The sequence below is a fragment of the Camelus bactrianus genome, chromosome 3 (assembly GCF_048773025.1).
Source record: "Camelus bactrianus isolate YW-2024 breed Bactrian camel chromosome 3, ASM4877302v1, whole genome shotgun sequence".
Taxonomy (NCBI): domain Eukaryota; kingdom Metazoa; phylum Chordata; class Mammalia; order Artiodactyla; family Camelidae; genus Camelus; species Camelus bactrianus.
In genome coordinates, this window is record NC_133541.1 from 8993209 (window position 1) to 9016314 (window position 23106).

At 37.1% G+C, this 23106-nt stretch overlaps 1 protein-coding gene across 4 annotated transcripts in view; it reads left to right on the plus strand.

The window, feature by feature from the left end:
• MARCHF6 (membrane associated ring-CH-type finger 6) overlaps window positions 1-23106 on the plus strand; it is a 69621-nt gene that overhangs the window by 33154 nt on the left and 13361 nt on the right. For 2 of the 4 annotated variants that reach the window (XM_074356216.1, XM_074356221.1), the window contains exons 10-22: window positions 1619-1670; window positions 5407-5465; window positions 7132-7212; window positions 7473-7541; window positions 7627-7701; window positions 8535-8669; window positions 10504-10623; window positions 11381-11481; window positions 13988-14125; window positions 15409-15613; window positions 17499-17568; window positions 20270-20466; window positions 22127-22261. In XM_074356216.1, coding sequence (XP_074212317.1) covers window positions 1619-1670; window positions 5407-5465; window positions 7132-7212; window positions 7473-7541; window positions 7627-7701; window positions 8535-8669; window positions 10504-10623; window positions 11381-11481; window positions 13988-14125; window positions 15409-15613; window positions 17499-17568; window positions 20270-20466; window positions 22127-22261 — 1437 coding nt within the window. The remainder of the gene's footprint in view (window positions 1-1618; window positions 1671-5406; window positions 5466-7131; window positions 7213-7472; window positions 7542-7626; window positions 7702-8534; window positions 8670-10503; window positions 10624-11380; window positions 11482-13987; window positions 14126-15408; window positions 15614-17498; window positions 17569-20269; window positions 20467-22126; window positions 22262-23106) is intronic. The other 2 variants (XM_074356227.1, XM_074356235.1) reach the window with 1 other exon arrangement.

A 23106-nucleotide genomic window follows, 5' to 3' on the forward strand; every position in this document is an offset into this window, starting at 1 on the left:
GTAGCTTTGGGAATCAAGATGACTTTGGCTGCAGATAGCCAAACCCCAACTGACCAAAACAGTAACATAAGAGGAAGTCCAGAGAAAGGATGGGCTTCAGGTGTGCTTGATCCAGGGGCCCAGCAGTGTTATTGAAGACCCAGATAATTTCCTTCAGTCTCCTCTGCTGTCCACAGTGTTGGCTTCCTCTTCAGGCTGGCTCTGGATGGGAGCCAGAATAGGAAGTTGAGGTTAGTAGTGTGAGGTTTTTAAGGAACATATCTGATGATAATTCATAGATTAGTGAGAATGTGATATTTGTGAGCTCCTATTCAGGGCTTGCTCACAGTCAGTGTAGGAGGTATTACCTGTCCGTATCCTCGTGTCTGTCTTGTACTTTGTCAGTCCCTCGTAGGTGAGTGATAGAGGTCGCTGAGGTAGTGGTGTTGACTCAAACCCATTCTAATTATTAGAAAAAACCACAGGATGACTTCCTGCAGTTGTTGAACATTATTTAGCATCTGCTATGTGCCAGCTCTTATGGTAGTTCCTGGGAGAGTCAGAGGTGAATGAAATAGAGCACCTGTTTTCAGAGATGCTAGTAGTTTAGTAGAGAGAAATGAACACATAAACAAGGAACTTAAGGTAAAGACTCAGTGACAAAAAGTGTATAGGACACAAGAGATGCAGAAGAGGGCTTAGTCAGGTCTTTCTTAGCAGAGGGGAGTTTGTCAGCAGGGAATTTTATAGAAGATAATTAGAGATTGAGGCACAAAAGGTGTTGGGGATAAGGACAGTTTGAGAGCCCTTAAGGCAGAGAAGCTGAAAAATTCAAGTGATAGGAGCTCACATGGTAAGGAATGTAGTACTCTTCTCTTAGACAAACTGATCACCCTTCTTGCCACTTGGATTTGTGGCATTTTGGGGGCCTGGTTACAATAATGTTTCTAAAAAGAAAATCTTACCATGTTAAGATTCATGAAAATCTTCCATCGCCCCCTTGGAAGGATCATTTAACTTGATGGTGGAGGCGAGGTGGTGAGTCTGGACCAGTGGGCTTGGATGTTCTGGTGATTGTCAGTGTGGAGCATGACAAAAGTACATGTTGGGGGGTAGTTGGGTAGGAGTCCTCTTGGAGGTGATAATGCACAACTGTGGAGTTAATCAGCGGCCAAGGGGAGAGAGGGACCAGAGAAGATCAGGTGACCTTGCGGAAGTAGTGAGAGCACACTGAAAGAAGTGCTGTACAGTTTACATGAATATGTTGTTCAGAAATAGTGTGGTTTTCAAATTTTTCTTTATTTGGAATTTTTTAGTGTCATTTGACTTAAATGAAGTCTGATGATTATTTATGAGAATCTTTGTAGTTTGTGGTATAGAGTATTGATTTCTAAAGAGGAAATATGTATGGATTGATTTCTTTGGTTTTTTTTTCCTATACATAACATTATGAACTTCAAGTTTTATTAAGTTTAGTTTTATGAGCTCTCTAATGAAAAATGAAAAGTTGGACATGATTTCTGAATGAATTCTCAAAATTATAGTGAAAGTTTCAATCTTCTAACTAAATAAATGGGTTAAATGTAAACATAAATCAAATAAGAGATGAATATGTTTTATTAATGCTCTTCTCCTTTAGGAACATGTCTTCTGGGTGGTGTCTTTAAACACACTGTTCATTCTTGTTTTTGGTAAGTGATGTTTATGCTTTAATTTATGATATTATGGTAGAAGTTTAATTTTCTAGGAGCCTTATTAAAAAGATTTTATTTCATAGGAATATATGAAACAGTTTTAGACAGTCACCTGGTATAGTAAGGCCGCAGGTATACAGTTTCTTTCCTAAGCAACGCTGACTGCAGGTACTTACCACCTTTGCTTCTGTTGGGCATTTCTATCTCTTTTTTATAGAAGCTGATTTTACACTGACTTGAAAATATACAGTATCCCACTCTGAAATTAAATTTATAATGATTATCTGTGTGTTCTACCCTATGGCAGAAGATCTTGTTTTCATTTCTTAAAATCCTGACCATAGTCTTACAGAGACCTTGGCTCGGGAGCTGTCACAGAGATGGATGCAGGCTTGAGAGAAGACTGAACTTTCCCCAAGTGTAATTCCCCTCAGAACCAGCTTCCAGGAATGCGGTCACTTCCAGACACTTTTCACAGCTGCAGCTGTGAGGGCTCCATTGGGAGTCATGAGAGAAAGGGTTGAAATGCAGCTGACAGGTTTTTCTGCTTAAAGGAAACTGGGGCAGGTAAACCAGGGCTTTAGAGTTCAGTTCCTGCATTTCTCAAGGTGAAGCCTGATCGAATTGGGTTACTGTTAGACTGTGCTATGATTTATTTCTCTTAGAGAGACTTCAGGCTACAGATCGCTGTATAGGGAGGGTCTTTAAGAAATCCTTCCCTAGTGCATGTGAGTTACCCTCACCTCTGCTGAGGACAGGTGAGGATTTCCCAAGTTCCTTCTGCTAAACTCCTGGTTATTTGCTCTGTTGGAGAGCAGAAAGCGGTGTCTTCAATAGGCTGTGTGGTCAAAAAGATGCTGGATAAGTACATTGAGGATGAGACAAAAAATAATTATATTCTGAATATTTTCTATAAAAGAGCAAAAGAAATTTACATGCATCTTATTGAAACAGAGTATCTTTTAAAAGTTCCATTGATTCTTAATTTTCAATAGGTATTTAAGATAATACAAATTAACAGGAAGCCCATTCTTTGTTTCTCCATGCATATGGGTATAAAAATGTGTCTGCAGGTAATTCTGCATTTATTTTCCATTATATAAAATAATTGATTTATAGAATGTGAAACTGTTTTGATCATGACCGAGTTTTCTTTGAGAGAAGAAATGATCTATAGATTCAGTGTTTGTTCTGCAAGAAAAACTTAATGCTGAATTAATATCTGGAGGAACAAGTCACCTTTAAAGCATGAATTATAGAAGTAAGAACTCATTAATACGAAGCAACTCTCAACTAAATAAATTTTTTCTAATCCAATCTCCTAAGCTTATACTATGGAAAAAATTTCACCTTAGTAAACTTACATACATTATACTTAGGATCTTTTGAAATGAAGCAGGAAGTTTTCCTCTTTTTAGGAATAGACTTTTTCTTTTAGGTGGACATAGTCCTAGGGATTAAGCAACACTCGTTTCTTTCCTACTTGGCATTGCTTTGCTGCAGTTTTCACTAGCATTTTTAGACCTCTGTGGTCATGTGCTTTGCAGCAATAAGAACTTACAATGCTGCTGTCTTCCAGTAGAAGGGAATGATCCTGAAAGACTGACCTTAATTTCAGGATGAGTATCTAGTAGTTGCTGCATAATGGATAGGAATAGATTGTTAAAATTAGTGCTTCAAGTTGATGTTTACATATATAAATAGAGTTGAATTTGAAAGTTTACCTTTCCCTGGGGCCTGCTTGAGTCATCCTGAGAGTTGGGTGTGAGAACAAAATAGGAAAAATTCTGCATATTGTTTATTCTTACCCTTAAAAGTTTTCTTATGCTTTATAGTACACATAATATATTAGTAAAATAATAAATATGTGTAATTTATAAACAAATGTAAAAATATTAGGAATACCTGTTCAAAAGAAAATTTCTACTTACGAATACTTGGTCACGAAGGTTTGGCAACCAGATCCTATAGATTGACTCTGATTTTGTCTTCATGATTCTTTCCTCCCCCTTTGAATCTGTACTATTCAGTTGTTTTTGCCATAAAGGGAAGATAATTAAATCTTATTAAGAATGAATTATAATTTTATTAACATGGCAAGAAAGACTTGAGGAAAAGAGACTCTAAGAATTTTCAGTGTGAAAATTTTAAGGCTAGTTTTTAATCTAACCATAGTATCATCAAATTTTACAAAATTAACAGAATTTAATGTTACCTATCAATAGATCATATAAAAAATTCTAGATTGTCTCCTTAAATGTCATTTTATAGTTGCTTTGTTTGAATGAGGATTCAGATAAGGTCTACACATAACTTTTTTTTCTTAAGTTTTGGACAAAAATTTATTAAATTACACTAAAGTTCATCTGTTTTTAAAACATAGGTGAGAACAGTCAAAAAGATTTTGAGAAAAGTGTACTGAGGGAGGCTTGCATTGCCCAGATACTGAAATTTTTTTAAGCTATAGTAATTAAAAATTTTTGTACAATTTTTAAAGGTTACTGTCCATTTACAGTTGTTATGGAATACTGGCTCTATTCCCCGTGTCACACATACAGTGCATCCTTGAGACATCTTACATCAGCAGTTTACTGTTACTTTTGGTTGTTGAGTCTTAAGTTCTCGTTGATCTAGAATAATCTTCTGTTTGCTCCCCTCATTTGTCCCCACCCTATTTTGCCATTGATTTGTCTAAGAGACTAGGTCAGCTGTCTCCTAAGTACCTCACTCCTGTGTTTGTCTGAATACTTACTGATGATGTCCGCTCCCTCGCTCCTTTGTCTCCGTATTTCCTTTAAACTGGAAGTTACATCTGAGGGCCTGATTAGATTCAGGTGCAGTGCTTCTGGGACAGAACCTTCACTGGTCATGCTTTGCCTATTAATATGACATATGAAGAAGTGGAAGAAACCTGGTTAATTCATCTTTATCTGTGGTTCAGGTGATGGTATCTTGAAGCTTCTGTTGTTAGATTTCATTTTTCCCTTAACTGTCAGAAAGTAATCTGTGGGAGGTGATATTTTAGTATTGTGCAGATACCTAGTGCTCCATCAGCCTTTTACTTAATCGTTTTATTATCCCTTGATACTTGCCTGAAGTAATTTATTTTTTGTTAGGCATTGCAAAATGGTGATTTTCAGATTCCGTCATCTCTTTTTAAACATTTATTGGCTGGCTTTTCTATAAAAAAGAGCTTGTTCTAGAACTATTTAGTTAACCTGCATTTGTTTGTTCAGAAGAAGCAGGGCAAATGTATAGTTCTTTTCCTTTAATTACTAGTTTTCAGGATAAGGAATTGATATGCTGACTACTTCCTTTGGTAATAAAAGTAGTTTCTGTTATGTAGCTTTTTTTCCTTTTGTGGTTTGTTTTTTTTTTTTTTGGCTTTCTCTTTTTTTGAGTATTACGAACTCACGGATTTGCATGTATTCAATGTGTTTCCATGAGTTTTGGTCATTTTTTTTTTTTTTTTTAATGCTCATATCTTCTTCTCTGACTGTGAGGCCTTTTTCACAATGATTCTTGTGTCCTTTCACCATGAACTTACTAGAGGTTGGTAACTTTTTTGTTCTCTGGTTATAGAGAATATCATAGGTGATAGGTACATTTTTGGTGTCAGTTCTAAAATTCTCCATTTCTCCAAGAAGTCTATTCTTTTTAGTGGGGTGGGTAGTAGGAGTGTTTACTGTTTTGATTTTGAACTTTTCATTGAGTTTTTTTCCTCCCCTTTTAGCATTTTGCCCTTACCACATTGGTCATTTCTCCCTTGTTGGTTTGGGATTTGAAGAACACGTGAGTATAATATTTTTACAAACTTAATTACATTGATTTCCCCAAATTTGATATTTGTTGAGTAAGTTATAATGTTGTAAAGAGTTACTTCATTTTTCAGCCTGTCTTATATAAAAGAATAGTTATCTACGCCATTTTGCTCATTTCTTTTAAACTAAAAATGGCTCAAGATGTAGTAGGACACGTTGCCGGCTAAGGAAGATGCCCTGAATCTCATGATGCACTGCCTTCCTTAATGTTGGGCAGGCCAGAGACATACTATGGGAAAGTTTTCTTACAGGCTGATTTTTTTTTTTTAATCAACTGTACTTAAGTTAAAAAGTAAACAACCTACCAACCAACCCATTTAAAATATGGGCAAAAGAACTGAACAGTCATTTTTCCAAAAGAGGAAATGTAAATGGCCAACAGGAACATGAAAAGTTGCTCAGCATCACTAATATCAGGGAAATGCAAATCAAAATCGCAGTGAGATATCATCTCACACATGTCAGAATGGCCATCATCAAAAAGAACACAAATAACAAATGTTGGCAAGGATGTGGAGAAAAGGCAACCATTGTACACTGTTCATGGAAATGTAAATTGGTGCGGCCACTATGGAAAACAATATGGAGGTTTCTCAAAAACCTAAAAATAGAACCACCATATGGCCCAGCTATTCCACTCTTATAGGCTGATTTTTGACCTGTTCTAATAGCTTGGGTACTCCTTTCCCTTTTCCCTAGTTGTCCCATAGTGAATTTTGGAAAGTAGTGATATATGAATCGATTTTTAGAAATGTTGATCTGTGTTGGAATGATGGGCTGTGGTATTTTCTAAAGAATTTGCTTTAATTTTGACATTTTGTTGTCTTTCTGAGGTAGTTAAGTATTTGGATGGACAACTACTACTATTTTGGGGGGGTCTCCAGAAGTATTTAGTCTTTTAAGACAAGCTGACATCTGGAATATTCTGGTCAATTTGTACGTGTGAATCCTGGGAGATCGCATGATCACATTCTGAAGTATTCTGAAATGCCAAAGAGACACATTCCAATGTTTAATACAACTCTCCGAATTCTCACTGGTTGAATGCAAGAACTTGAAAGGCTCAGATAAATGCTTTGATAAATTTTGACTTTCTAGACTCTCACCACTTACAATTTGAAATTCAGGAACCAAAAAGTTAGGCAGTATTTGTCGCTATTTAAATTCTTACTTTCTGTAAGTTGGGAATGGAACACATTTGGAGAACAGGGGAAACTGAAACATGGTGGTAGGTGATAGGGTGGCTAGGATGCATCTGGCCGCTGGACCGTGTGGGCAGTTTGCAACTGCTTTCAGCACTCAGTTTTTACCAAGTCCACTTCAGAATAGAATAGAGTGCAGACTATTACAGCTTTTCCCTTACTTTTGTAAAATTTAATTCATTCTACTCTTATTTTTTCTTCTTGAGTAAATGTTATTTTAAAATTTTCCCTCATCTTTTTGTAATATGTAGTAGGCAGTGGGAGGTCCTGGTTTGTAGAGATGTCATCCTGAGGGGATTTATTTGGTTGTTTTTTAGTTATAAATTCCCTAGATAGTTCACTTTTAGTCTGTTTGGATTGTTTGATAAGTATTGTTAAACTGGGGTATAGGCCATGTGGTAAAATTAAATTTCTTTTTCTTTTTCCTATTTCTAGGTCCAGGCATCTCATTTTGAAGGCCTAATCACAACCATAGTTGGGTATATACTTTTAGCAATAACATTGATAATTTGTCATGTATCCTTTAGTGAACCAGCTTGGTGATCAGTAATGTTCATACCCAAGAGTTGTTCCTGTTAATGACAAAACTATTTTTCTCCATTTATCCTTTTAGTAAAAGTTGTAGATATTTATAGTGAGGATGACAGCAGAAAAAATATGGAATAAATTAATTCTGTCTGTCTGTCAGATCATATTAAGTGTTGACATATAAATAGTCACCTGTTTCATTGTATCTTTCTTTAAATGCTCAGTTTTTCCTTGACTAGATGCTGTAGGGCTTGGCCACTCTTGTTAAATTTCATAGGTCTCGTCGCTTGCTGGGAGTCTGCTATATTGTCGTTAAGGTAATTCATAAGGTATTATGAGTTAAAACTGGAAACGATTTCTCCCCATTTGGGTGATATTGATGACCTTTATTTTTACTTAAAGGTTTCTTTGTTAGTGGTGGTAGAAATTGGAGTGTTCCCTCTCATTTGTGGCTGGTGGCTGGATATCTGTTCCCTGGTGAGTTTATTATTCATTATCATGCAATCTAATAATTTTAAAGCTTAAAAAAAGTGGTCTTTAGGATGGGTTCCTTTTAATGGAAAGTCAGTACTTGATAATAATTTGGTTTTTTTTCTTTTGAGTGTATCATTGTAGAGTCTTAATATTGCTAATTTTTCTTAAGCACCTGATTTTTTTGAGGCTTTGTGAACATTTTTGATGTCAGAGTATTTTTGACTGGAACCTTTCTAATAACCAGTGGAGAATTTTCTTACTCATTTGTTCTTCTAAATTTTCTGAAGATGCCAAGACATTATATATGTAAAAAGAATAATCTGGTAGAAAGGCTGCCTTTGTAGTAATAAATTCAACCCTCACCATTTGTTTTAACTAAGATGATCAGTCTTGATTAAAATCTTTAATGACTGTCAGTGATAATCAGTTTTTGACTTTTCAAAAAATTTAAATGTAGGAAAGCTGCTTTTGGTTCTGAGAGAGCATTTTCTTCCATACTTTACTATAAAACTTGTCATGAATTCAGACCTGTAACCAAGAAGAGAATGTATTAACCAAAAATGGTTCTTTTCACAATAGCAATATTGGTAAAGTTCTTATTCACCAATTGCTTTATCAGTCTTGCCTCTTTAAAATTTTTAAAGTGTCACGTACATCTTTGAAATAGTATCCAACCTTATATCATTTGTATTTCTGAGATATCATGAAATGGCTTTAAGAGAATTGTAGTCCTAGAAATATCAGAACCTACATGCATAGTGATTCACTCACTTCCTAGAAGATGTTAACTTGACAGATGTAAGTGGTACAGACCTCTCTCACCTGTTCTGATTTAGGAAATGTTTGATGCTACTCTGAAAGATCGAGAATTGAGCTTTCAGTCAGCTCCAGGCACTACCATGTTTCTGCATTGGCTGGTGGGGATGGTGTATGTGTTCTACTTCGCCTCCTTCATTCTGTTACTGAGAGAGGTGAGTTCTACAGGGAAGTGTCAACACTATACGTTTATAAAAAGGACTTTTGTTTTAACCACAAGTCATGCCTTTAAGGCTGTGATGATTTCCTAACTAAATCATTTTTTCTGTTATTTTATTCTAAGAAGGAACAGGTATCGACTAGTTTGGCTCAACTGCTTTAAATAGTTTTTAGGCATTTGTCTCAAAAATTGACAAGTTTTATTCTGTTATGAGTTCGAAAGATGAGTAAATGGAGGGAAAAGATTAAAAGCACTTGTTTTACTTGGTATATATCAGAACCATCCTCAAATACATATTCTTGGAATTTTATGTGGTGTAAGCCTGTCTTGGACTTGCAGAACATTTAATGCTGGAAATACCCAAAGGATAGGGTTTTGCAAGATTAAATATGTAAGATGGTCTTGAAGCAGGCGCTTAGGAGTGTAGAATTATAGTGAGGGGCCTTTATGACTCTGGTTCACTTGCCAGATGGGTACTTGTGCTAATCCTGTTTTCAGAATAGAGTCCTTACTGATTTGAAGACAGTGAAAGCAGGGTCAGTATTTGACTAGTATACATCTCTTGCTTACTCATTCTGGTGCAAAAGCAAGTATAAAACTTGAGTAATTCTGCTAAGTGTACTTGCTGGTGTGCATTCTTTCCCTAAACATTACTGCATGCTCCCTCTGTGCCAGACACTGTGCTGTATGCTGAGGTAGCAGTGGGAAACAAAGATGCAGTCCCCACTCTCCTTTATTTTACATCCTGGGAAGGAATTGCAGCCATGGGACAGGTCTGCTTACTCCTCTGAGAGAGGTGATGGAGCCGTGCAGGGCCTAAAGGAGTGGGCCGACGCGAGTCCAGTGTGGACAGAATACAGAAGCACAAAGGCTCAGTGCTGTTCTTGGTGAACTTTGCTGTTCGGGAGATTTGAGGGGTTGGAGATGGGGCTGGGGGCCAGAATGTTCTCTTGAATCATATAGTGTAAATTCAGTAAGTTCTGCTTGCAAATAAAGTTTGCAAACCTTGTTTTGAAACTAGTGATTAAGACTAAATTAATCTGTTTTTAAATTATAATTATATATGACCACTAAATTACATTGTTCAGTGATAACATATTTTATACTGAATTTTTTCGTTTTATAGTGTAGTGTTTTTTTGTTGATAACAGAAATTCCTGACATTTTGGAGTTAGGTGGAACCTTAGAGGTCATGTATTGTATAACCCCTTTGTTTGGAAGACGGAGAGAGAGAGTTCAGGCAGATGAGATGCTTTACACAGGGTAACTCAGTGAGTTTGGACCGCCCAGAATAATCCCCAGACTCATTCATTGCCCCATTACCCACAGCCTCTAGGGTTGATGATTTCTCCTGAGCGACAAGAAAAAGATGTAGGTAGTAAAATGAAGATACTGAGAAGCTGAAGGGTTTCTTAATTAAGATAACCCTTCTTGGGAAGTTTGAGAGTGAAATCACATCTTCTGCTTAGGACATTTATAAATTGCAGCCTAATCCTTTCCAATATATAGAGATAATTTTTATAAAAATATTTGTTTTTCATCTTGGAGATCTAGATTTCTTGACAGATTATATACTTAAATTTTTTTTTCTTTGAGTGATTAAAAACATTAATGGACATCAAACATGGGATATGTTTTCATAAAGATTCTGATTCATAAAGTTCTGGTTAGGAACTTCTTTTCCCAGGAAGGCTATGTGAATTTTGTAGGGCCCATTTTATAAGATGCCGTAATAATTTTAAGAGCTTATTTTTCTGTTAATGTTTTAGCTCATATACACAGCCTGAAGACATTGGTGAGTATTTATAGCATTTAAAATATATTTGCAGGTACTTCGACCTGGTGTCTTGTGGTTTCTAAGGAATTTGAATGATCCAGATTTTAATCCAGTACAAGAAATGATTCACTTGCCTATTTATAGGCATCTCCGAAGATTCATTTTGTCAGTGGTAAGCATACCTTTTATTGTTTTTGAAGTAAAATGATTTTTCATTTTTTTTTTTCCGGTCTTGGGCACTGGTAGTGTGGACTGAATAATTTAGGTTTATCTAAACCTTTGGAAGTTGGTTATCAAATAGCTGTTTTAATTGGTTACTTTGATTTAAAAAAAATGTTAGTAACCAAAAATGCCTTCTGGTTCTTTACTAGTATAATTGATTGTCAAATTACGGGTTTCTGAATTACCTTTAATTTGCATTGAAGCAATGGAAACCTGTTAATAGCTTCTAAATTAAACTCTTAACAGAAGCATCTCAAAGTTTCTTCCCTGCCTGGAAGACGAAATTGCCTAGTTAAATCTAAGTTTTTCCAAAATAAAATTCTAAAAGCAATATTGTGTGCCCTTTAGAAGCTTTTGTAGCCATTAATATTAGGGTCATGTCTTATACTTGTTACAGGTGGTTTATTGCATTGCAGATAATTCTGATCCTTCATTGTGAGTTTCTAACTCTCTCCTCACATACCATGCAGTGATTATCCTTTGTGGCTCCTCTTTGAGCCCTTCTGTCCTTTGAGAGAGAGAGAGAGAGGGAGCAGCAGTGTCCCAGAAATGCCGTCTTTACATAGAGTGACCCAAGTACAGTGTTGGGTGAGGACCCTTGGTGCCTGGGTGCATACAGATTTGGATTGTGTATCGAGTGTGTTGGGAAGTCAGCCTGTCTCATGGGAGTGATTTATAGTGGTGCCATGCCCATTTTCTTACTGCAGATCGTCTTTGGCTCCATTGTCCTGCTGATGCTTTGGCTACCTATACGGATAATTAAGAGTCTGCTGCCTAATTTTCTTCCATATAATGTCATGCTTTATAGGTAAGTTTTTAAAATTCAAAAACTTTACTAATTTAACTCTGTTACAGATTTGATATTCAGAGCACATACATTTAAAACATTCATTTCTTACAGATATTAGAAATCATCTGATAACTAAATTTTGCTATGTTCTGAATCACATAAACATTAGTTTAGCAGTTTTATTTTCCAAAGGAAGATTTATTTTTTGCAAACGAAGTGTGCCCTTGCTTATTAGCATTGAAATGTTTAACGTACCTAATAAGAGTGTGTTGGTTGTGTCATCTTTAAATGAGAAGCACATCATTTGTAATGCAGCCATAGTTATGCATTTAGTTATAGATTAAAATTAGGATGTAAGACTTATAAATGGACAGTCTTTTTTTTAATTTAAATCTCACATCACTTGGAAAGAGTCTCTTTCACTCCTCCCATTCCCCCTTTTTCAGAGATTTGCATCATCCCTTCAGTCACCAAATATACCAGGAGAATTAGATTTCCTCCTCAGATTTACTTGTAATTAGTCTTTAAATCTCGTCAGTTATAATTCTTTATGATCTCTTTATCTATTCTAACTTGATTTACTACTTAATAACTTAGTTTAGGCCTTCCTCTTGTTCTTTATTTATGATCCATCCTTAACACACCTGTCTCTTCCTTCATAATGTACACGGTAATACTGGGTCATCTAGAATGATATACAAGGCTGGCATAGTCTCACACTGCCTTCCGAGCTCCTTATCTTGCATTGTCAGACTTTGAGTTCTGCTCTCCAGCCATGCTCAGCTTCCACTGAGGCTCCCCGTAAATGCCTGTCTGTTCCTGGGCTTTCCCTCTTTGTTTGGAATGACCATCTTCCCTTGTTTGCCTGGCATGCTTTTGCTGCCTTTCCTCAAAATCCAAACTGAGATTTTATTCTTTGAATTTTTCCTTAACTTGAGTAAGTCATTCCTCCTTCCTTATGTATTTGGGTCATCATAGAACCAGGAAGCATAGTTTTTGGCTTTATTTGTTGTTGAAATAGACCCATTTTGGTAGTCAGTTATACCTAGAAGTCTAGCAAAGTATAGCAATGTTTCATCCGTTCTTTCACTGAGCAAAACTGAGGGCCCGTTATCTACCAGGCACTTTTCTCTGTACTAGGGATATAATGATGAACAGAACAGAAGCAAAAAAAATCTCTGCACTTGTGCTTATATTTCAGTAGGGGAGACAACCAATAAAACATAAAATATATAGTATGTCAAAGGGTCATAAGTGCTGTGGGGAAAAATGAAACAAAGAAGTGACTGGTGAGGACCTGAGGAGGTGACAGTTGAGAAAGGCCCTGAAGGAGGTGATGGGGGAGTGAACCATGTGGATTCCTGAAGGGAGAGCTTCCTTGCAGGGGGTTGGGCATCAAGGTCGGTTTGAAGAGCAGCAGGGAGGCCAGTTTGGTTGCAGTAGAAGGAGGAAGGAAGTAGTCGGCTGTGAGGTTGGAGAGGTCATGGAAAGCCAGGTCCTAGAGAACCTTGGGAGCCATTGTAAGCACTTTGATTTTAACTTGAGTGATGTAGGAAGATCTTGGAAAGGTTGTGCAGAGGAGTGATTTGACCTAGGTTTAACAGAGATTGCTCCGGGTGCTGTGATGAGAAGAGACTAGGTTAGGATGGCCAGGGCAGAAGCAGGACACCAGCTGGGAGGATAACGCAACCATCCTGGTGGGAGGTGAGGGTGGCTAAGATGAAGGAAGTAGTAGCAGAGGTAATGAGAAGTGGTTAGATTAGGGTATTGTTAGGGTAGTCACTAGGGTTCTCTGGCTGTTTGAATGTGGGGTGAAAAAGGCAGTCAAGGATTTAAGCTTCTGTCTTGAGCACCTGGAAGGATGGAGTTGCCATTTACTAAGATGAGTTTTGTGGAGGAGCAGGATTTAAGGGGAAGAGTGGGAATTTGATACTGAACATGACCAATTTAAGATGTCTCATTTCGGCCTGAAACATTGAGTTGGCATTTTGGATATATAAGTTAGGAACTAGGAAAGGTGTCTGAATAGTGCACAGAAATTTACAGAAAGGTGCTGTTTTAAGCCACAGGAGGATGCATTCATCCAGAGGGCACATGTAGATAATAGGGGGAGAGGACAGAACATGGGCCCTTTATTGTTTCCAGGTCGGGCGGGGACTTGAAGAGGAACCAGCAGGTCTTGGAAAGGTGTTCAGGAAGAAAGTGTTTTGAGGAGCAAGGAGTGACCAGTTGTGTAATATGCTACTAATATAGCAAGTTAGGTGAAGACCAAGACCTAACTTTTGGATTTAAACAACATGAAGGTCGTGGCAACCCTTTTTGGGAACAGTTCGGGTGGTGGTTGAGAAGGAAGCCTTGCTAGCTTCAGGAGAGATTGGACGTGAGGTGATGAAGAAGACAGTGAGTTCATTCCACTCTTGAAGGAGTTTTGCTGTCATTCCATTGGGTGTTTAGTTAATATGATACAATTATAATGGAAAATTGAATTCATGCTGTGAATTATGGCTTTTTGTAATTGTTTCAGTGATGCTCCAGTGAGCGAACTGTCCCTTGAGCTGCTTCTCCTTCAGGTGGTCTTACCAGCATTACTTGAACAGGGACACACACGGCAGTGGCTGAAGGGGCTTGTGCGAGCGTGGACTGTCACTGCTGGATACCTGCTGTAAGTACAGGCAGATGACTTGTAGGCGTGGCGTATGTGTCAGTTTAATAACTTTCCTGAAAAAGTGTGTCCCATGCCCTGCCAGGAAAAGTTAATTTTAATAAGAGAGTTTCATGATATCTACAGGTGTGTATAATACTCATTTATAAAAGCTTTAAACTTTTCTAATTTTTCTAATCCTTTTTTATCCTTTTATGGAGAATATATGCATGTTTACCTTTCTATAGAGGGTTTGCTGCTGGCCTAGGTTCTTTCACTTCATTACACAAGGTAAAAATAAAATACTTTTTAGTGCATTAAAAACAAGCCAAGTTACCTTTATTTTAGAAGTCCTGACCTGGTAAAAGAGCTCTTCTCAGATTTGGTTTCCTAGTCATTTAGCCAGCATGTTGCATTTATTTTTTTCAGGCTTTATATATTCCATGTTTATTTAGAAGTTGAATCTTCGTAGTTTAAACATTTTTTTCAGAAAATACATCGCATCTTGTAGATTCCTTAATGCGAAGTACAGGCATACTTTGTTTCATTTTGCTTCACAGATACTGCATTTTTTTATAAATTGAAGGTTTGTGGTAACCCTGCATTGTCAGATGATGATTTGCATTTTTTAACAATAAAGTCTGTTTAAATTAAGGCACGTACTTTTTTTTTTTAACACATAATGCTATTGCACACTTAATAGATTACAGTATAGTGTAAACATAACTTTTATATGCACTCGGGAACCAAAAAAGTGATCATTTTACTACAATATTTGCTTTATTGCAGTGATCTGGAACTCTGAGAGATGCCTGTATGCATCTGGTTGTGCTTGATTGAGCACTTAGCCTTCTCTGACCACCCTGTGTCCTACCATGAGCCACCTTCTTCCCCGTCTCATTTTTGCTTCAACTGATTGTGGCTTGGATGTTTTGGTTGAGCTGCATCTCATAGCAGACACAGTGGTCATCTACAGAGAAGAGAAGGAATATTTTCCCCCTAAAATTCTTCACATAGAGTATCTTGTACATTTTTTTTTTTTCAGTTTTTGATTTCTTCTCAGATACTGGCTGAAGAAAACATAAAATTGAGGGGTATTCTGAATGTTAATTAACATTAAATTTGGAAAGATTTTATTAAAAGCAAGCACCAGCATTTAGAGTAGATCGAGGTAGTGATGCTGTATATGGATTCTACTTGGACATTTTCTACCCTAAGTAATAATTACCAAGAAAGTAAGTCTGATGTCTGCTGCTTTATTCTGATCTGAGGTGAGAATTTTCACTGGTGCAATTTTTACGCAGGGATCTTCATTCCTATTTGTTGGGAGACCAGGAAGAAAATGAGAACAGTGCAAACCAACAAGTTAACAATAACCAGCATGCTCGAAATAACAACGCAATTCCCGTGGTGGGGGAAGGCCTGCACGCAGCCCACCAAGCCATACTCCAGCAGGGCGGGCCTGTCGGCTTTCAGCCTTACCGCCGGCCTTTACATTTTCCACTCAGGGTAGGTACTGTACAGACTTACCAGAAGTCGAGTCAGATTTCTGCTGGGAAGTTTTGCTGCTGTTACTGGTGCTGTTGGTGTGTAGTTCTCTTCGAGACATACCTCACAGTCCTGGTAAGAACCCAGATTTCAGTCCTCTCATTATGCAGCATAGTCTCTGTAGATGTCAGATAAGTTTATCAGATTTTAGAGGTGGGCCATGGAGTTGGGATTCCATGTGCTATAGCTCTCTGCTGTTTGAAAGGAACAATATGGAAGACCCTAGATCAAATGAGATATTAACATTCTTCATTCATTTCAACTGTGTCAGGAACTGGAATGGGCTTTTTAGTGCTTTTCTCTCTTCAATCCTTATAGTATTAATCCCAGTACTGCAAGATATGAGCACTAATCTCTTGTTTCCATCTGATGAAACTGAAGACCAGATTGATTAAGGAAGTACCTGCCTCAGTAAGACTTTCCCCCCCAGACTCCTCCAGAACTGTTCCTGTCAGGGGTCACCAGTGACCTTCATGGTATTAAATTCGATGGTCAGGTCTTGGTCCTCACCTCACTTGCTATATTAATAGCACATAGTATGATTGGTCACTCCTTGCCCTACAAAACATTTTTTTCAAAGTCATTTAGGAATCTTCATGGAGGAATTGTTAACTTTAAGTCTTTAAAGTTAAGAGGTCAGGCAGATTTTTAAAAAAGGAAAGTGGGAAGGGCATTCCAGGCCTGTGTCAGGACAGAAGCGGGTTAGACATAGGGGTGGAATTGCAGGGGAGTGAATGTGCCCAGAGGGGCGGGATACGCAGGCAAGCTGAGAGAGATGGGGAGGGGGCCATCAGAGATGAGGGGAACTCTGAGAGATGAGGCTCTTGGATCAGCAAAGGTTATTTTCTAAGCAAAAGGTACTTTCTGGTCCAGGTTAGAGAGAAAATCACTAAGGGGTTTCTCGGGCAGGGAAAGCTGGAGAAGGCTCCAGGCCCCTCTTGGAGTGCTGCCATCTGTCCTTTTCAGTCTTCCTGCTGGAGCTCGGCTCTCTGGGACTTGTTCAGGTAGAGGCAGGCAGCAGTCTCTGCCTTTCTGTCCAGGGTAGCTGCTTCTCTCTTGTCTCAGTGTGTTTCCTTTTTATCTGCAGTTCTCAATATGGGAGCCACCAGCTACAGCTGCATGTAGCTGTACATGTAAACTTAATTAAAAATAAACACAGTTTATAACGGTGTGGAGTGATGTGTTGATTACCTCGGTGGGAATCCCTTCATAGTGTATACGTGTATCAGATCATATGATACACTTTAAGTATATTACAATTTTATTTTTAAGTCTATATACAATTTTATATACCTCAGTAAAGCTGAAAAAAGAAAAAGTACGTTCCTGGTAGACAACACACATTCAAAGTGAACACAGTTTAACATTCCTTTACTCATACACACTGACCCCATGTTAAGTGCTCAGTGGCCGCATGTGCAGGTGGCTCCTTTGTCAGGCGGTGTGGGTGTAGACATCACAGAAAGTTCTAATCGGACAGCACTGCTAGAAAATAAGTTCTCATTTTGTGAAAAGTTAATTTTGTGAATTTGATTTAAAATGAATATTTTTAGTTTTAATAAATAATGAGGGAAAATTTAAGCTGATTATGTTTTATTGTTGTTTCTCTGATTTAAAATACATTTGTTACTTGCTGATGTATCGATTATATGGAAGTGGACACTTAATTTTCTTTTGACCAAAATTATAGGTAAGTTTACCTAAAATAAAAATTTCCTTTTTGTGTAAAATGGAAGGAATCCTGGAGATTTCAAATAGAGGCAGTTTCTTTTTACTTTGAGGGGTGTCATGAAACGCACTGAGCACATGTGAACACTGTTTATGACTCTTACGTTTTGCCTTGCAGATATTTTTGTTGATTGTCTTCATGTGTATAACCTTACTGATCGCCAGCCTCATCTGCCTTACTCTACCAGGTATGAGCTTATGCTAGCTCTCTGCTAATGACATCATGAAAAGATGCTTTGTTTTAAAAGGTGTATCTTGCTGAGATGTGATCTTTAATCAAATATAAATTTGAAGTAGTTTTCCCCTCATTTCTTTATTGACTATGGGGTGGTGTTCTGTGTAGGGCTCTCCATCTCATTAGACTCATTTGTATTGGAGCAGAGGGGGACAGAGTCAAGATACAATTTATGATTCACTTTTGGAAGTAGAGTATTCATGGTCACTCAGTTTTTATGGACATTGTCTTATTGCAGTATGGGTTCTCAAAAAGTCTTCTCTGTGGCTTAAGTCATTTTTTCAAACCAGTGTTTTGATGTTAATTATGTTTGCCTCATTATGTAATTATCTTTTCAAAACACTGCATGTTGTTGCTAGAGACCCTTATGAAGCCAGACTGTTCCCTTTGTCACCTAGTAATTATAAATCTGTAAATCTGTAAATTTTAGCTAAATAGCATTTCTTCATCTAACAAGTAATACGCTACGGATGAATTTAGTGGCTTATCATCTTCTGCAGAGCTCAGGGGTAAATGGAGGTGGAGTCCAAAGCTGGTGACAGAGTGGCAGACACAGCTGTCCCTCCTCTCCCAGTTAGTGTTTATAGCAAAAGGTAATTTTCAGGTCTTATCGGCATGTAAATGTGTATTGAGTTAGTGTCTTGATTATAGCACTAACTCATATAACTTTATAAATCAAATTTATATTAAATACTTGAGTTTTCCCATGCAGGCTAAGATTGAGGAGGATTAGCTAGTCAATTTAATTTCAAGTAATTTTAAAAAAAAAAGAATACTTTCTAATTGATAAGAATTGTGATTTCCCTTAAACTGGTATAAATAAAGTTTGCTTTTTTTTTGTATTTCTGCACAGTTATTTTTGACCTTTAGAACTTCGCTCTTAAGTTCACTACTCACATCTCAGCTGTTAAAATGACAAAGTCTAGTTAAACTATTGGGTGCTGTGTGGTAAATGGATTGCTGAGAAAACTTAGTTTTTGAACTTTGGACAGCTTTATATTTGTGGTTTTTATGTTCTATTTTCATGTTTTCTTCATGAAATATTAAATAGTTAACAAAAGAAGGAAACCTAGTTTTAGTACTTGAATTTGGCAATGTAACTACTTTAATTTCATTGGTGCGTAAGTAACTATTTCCCTCTTACTCCTGTCCCACCATCTAGTGGAAAGAATGCAGTTATGTTTAACCGTATAGGAATGCTTCTTGTCAGACACACGTAAGGTGGCGAGGCTGCTTTTCCCCCCATAGGTTACTGTCCTGTATCTACATTTTAACTGATTTAAGTTTCTACAGACTGGAAACTAACCTGTCCTCTCAGAGACACTTTTGATTAGAAGTATGTGAAGCATAGAATAAAAAATGGCCTTTACATTTTTTAAAAACCAACCAACCAACCAACAACAAAACAACCTTGGAGTAGAAATATATATATAGAACAGTAGACATTTCTACAGAAGTATCAGGGATACTTTAGTATCTTTAAATGAACATGCACATGTGTTTATTTCATGTAACATTTATATGTATTTGTAAAAATGAGTTATCTTCACACGAAAACTGGTTTGTAAGGTTGTGGAACAGTCTGTGGTTATCAGCATTATGGCTTATAAGACTTGACTGTTATATAAGACTTGACTGTTGGTTTGGCTTGGTTGGAGGCAGTGTGGGTCAGTGGTCAAGAGCATGAGCTTTGTCATTTTGACATGAAGTCAAATTCAGCTTCCACCCTTGTGTGACCTTGGTTGGGCAAGGTTCTATTGCTGCGCTTTGGTTTTTTAGTCTTCAAAATGGAAATAGTTGCTACTTGCAGGGTTGTTGGGAGGATTAATAAGAAAAATGTATGAAAAATGCTTGGCACAGCATTTTAGGTATTCAAAAATAACAGACTATATTAAGGAGAAATCAGTCCATAGAAAAATACACTGGAAATTTGGGTCTTGCTCTTCTGTGCAGCCTTAGTAAGAGGTAGCCATGTAAAGAAAGTTACTATATAAATGATTTTGCCTGATAGATTTTTGTGGGTACATTGTAGAATTTATTTATAACTCTGTGTGAGGCTGTCCTTTAGACAACTTTTACATGTTTCCCAAGTTTCAGTATATTTATATCTTAATTTTTTCCTAAGAAAATTAATAGGATGTTCTTTGTTATTGAACTTTGTTGTGCCCAGTTACTAAAATAAGCTTAGCTTTTTTATCTTGATGAATGAACCAGTATAAGGAAAGTTACTGTAAATTATTTGTAATGTTCCTAAACATTAAAAATATTGACAGCACAAATAATAGGAAATAAATTATCCATTTTTGTCCTATTATGTGTATAATGATACCGTTTAATGAGACAAACAACAAAAACATCCTCCTCAGGCTTTTTCAGTCCCCAGACAACAAGCAATTGGCCTGGCAAGTCAGAGCACACATCACAGGAGAGCTTGTCCCCAGTGACTTAACTGTGGTTTGCTTGTGTCTCAAGTGATTGCATTCTTTAGAGTTTGGGGGGTTTTGTTTTTGTTTGTTTGCTTTTAATGAAGACACTGATATATCAAAATGTGGTATCTTTTTACTGATCACTTAAAATGATTGAAAATACTAATAGTACAATATTGACACCAGGATTAGAGTTCTCTTTACATGACCACATGTCTCATTTATCAGCCTTTCTATTTTCAGTATTTGCTGGCCGTTGGTTAATGTCATTTTGGACGGGGACTGCCAAAATCCATGAGCTCTACACAGCTGCTTGTGGTCTCTACGTTTGCTGGTTAACCATCCGGGCGGTAACGGTGCTGGTGGCATGGATGCCACAGGGACGCAGAGTGATCTTCCAGAAGGTTAAGGAGTGGTCTCTCATGGTAGGTTTTTCTAATAAAGACTGACCTTGTCTGACAGGAGTAGTAAATAGTTTCCTGGTAACTTTGGATCTTCTCACTTTTGTTTCTTCACTTTGTTGATAGTGTCAAGAGAGTTGATTTTTTGAATTAGGAAGAGTGTTCCTTTAATACAGTAGTTTTCAGGTTCATCCTGAGAAACATAGTCAGATGTATTTGAGGGTTAAAAGAGAATCATGCTTTTAAGTGATCCAGTAAGGTTCTTGAGTAATAATGTAATTAGAAAGCTTATTTTGGAGATATTTTACATTTTTAAGGAATAAGATGTTTTGTAGAATTTAAAGTCAATTTGTTTAAGTAGAAATTTCCTTTCATGACATTTTTTTTCCCTAAAATCTGATTAAAATTTTTTTTTAAATACATAAAATCTTGACTTCAGAATTGAGTCGATGTTTTTCATATAAATGGGATTCCTTTAATTATAGTTTGTTGCTAATTCAAGAGTGTCTTGCCTAATGTGAAAGTGTAGTAAGTAGTGGAAATTACTACTCTCAATAAAGAACTCAGTTGCCACAAAGGTGGGGGAAGAAACGTCCCTGGACATTGATTGTCCAAGTATGGCAGTTTATTGACTGTAATGTTGGCTGTGTCTGATAAGCATGTTTAGGTAAGTGCTTATGCCTTTTCATTTGTATAATCAACTCTAGTTTTGTGTCTGAATTTATATTTTGATTTCATTGAAAGTTTAATATCCATTTAATATTAGTGTTGAAAGAAAAACAAAAGATTCATTGTATATGAAGAATGGAGGGGTTTAATTGCTGTGTAATCTATAAGATAATGAGACTTAACTATATTTAAAATGCAGAAACTGGCTAATAGCAGCTTTCATTTGATATTCTTCCATATTATATTGCCTTGTAAATAAGTAAGTACTGCATCTTAACACCATTTTAGTCTCTTGCTGTTGAAACAAATGTACTCACTAAGGCTGCCTTAAGACAAAGGGACATCAAGGCCACTCTGAAGACTGGCTCTTGAATAGTATTCTTCTTTTCTCCTGTGTCTACTTTATTTTCATTTTGTCACTTTGTCCAGATTCTAGAGCTGTGCCAGTAGAGTAGCCATGTGGCTAATGGCTACCATATTGCATAATACAGATAAAAAGGACATTTCTGTCATCAGTGAGTTCTGTTGGACCGCACTGTTCTCAGGAGAGCTAATTTGATCAACTTGGTTAATTACTTTTAACTAGGGTTATGTACAGCCCTTCCACTATTCCAGTCCGTCTCAGGGGTCACAGGCCAGCCTGTGGGTGGGCCACCATTGGGTCAGGGGCCTGGGACAATCAGTAGCTTTTCTTGGACCAACAAAAGCTTCTTTCTGAGAATGAGATTGAGAAAAACAGCACAGCCACCTGGTTAATATGTGTCATAAAATGAATTTCCTATAATTTTGTAGCAACAATGCATAGTAATTTCATGTTTTTGTTATAGCTAGAGTTTTTATAGTTATGCATTCAAATTTCATTTAAACATGTAACATAAAATGTCAGTTGTTTAAGGGTAATGTATTTGTTCTGTTAGGCATCAGGTCAAAGAAGAATAAATCTCCATATGAGATAAAAAATTTGGCTAAAAGTCGGACAGACTTTCTAATGACGTGGCCTTTTGTTTCCTAATAGATAATGAAGACTTTGATTGTTGCGGTGCTGCTGGCTGGGGTTGTCCCGCTTCTCCTGGGGCTGCTGTTTGAGCTGGTTATTGTTGCTCCCCTGAGGGTCCCCTTGGATCAGACTCCTCTTTTTTACCCGTGGCAGGTAAGTGTGTGTCTCATGGTATTTCTTTATGTATTTGGAATCAGAAAAATCCTTAAATTTTTAAAAGTGATTTCAAGAGGGTTGTTTAGAAAGACTCCTTAATTTTTTCTATTCTTGGAGCCCTTGTAAAATCAATTAGATAATGGATTTTAATCTATTGCTTTCAAAATATGCGGGTCATATAACTCCTTTAAAAGACCTTACTTTATAGGATGTCACTATTTATTTAGGCTTCACCAGTATTTAAAGATACAAACTAATGTGTTGATCTTTTCACCTTTAGTTAGGGTGAGATATCTTGTTCCTTTTGGCTTTGAGACTTTAAGCAGTAACTTACTTTTTGGGTAGTTACAGAATGTTTTCCCACAAAATCACAGACTTATTAAAAAGAACATTCTGAGGGAACCTATGCAGGTCACAACCAACGACCGAAAGTTCATGGAAAAGGAAATTTAACTTTTTTGTAGTGCTTAGAGCCTGAGGTCAACGTTATAGACCTTGGGTTTTTAAGAGGTGTTAGGGAAAAGAGGTAGGTATTAACTTCAATCATTCAAAGGCTTTTCAGCCTGTTTAAAAAATTTCCTCTTAGTGTATTATGAATTTTCCAGAAATGAAAATTACCCTCTACTTTCCAGAAGAAGAACCTCCATAAACTTCATTTAATAGCAAATATTTGCTTGAATGCTTTAATGTGTGCCAAAGCCCTGTACTGTTTGACTTAGATGGAAGTAAGGCTAATGCAGGAACGTCTTGAGGGCCTACTGGCGGGTCAGAAAGATAGGGAGACTGTGCTGTGATGCGGGCAGGCAGGAGGAGCTGCAGGCCGTGTAGGAGCGGTGTTCCCA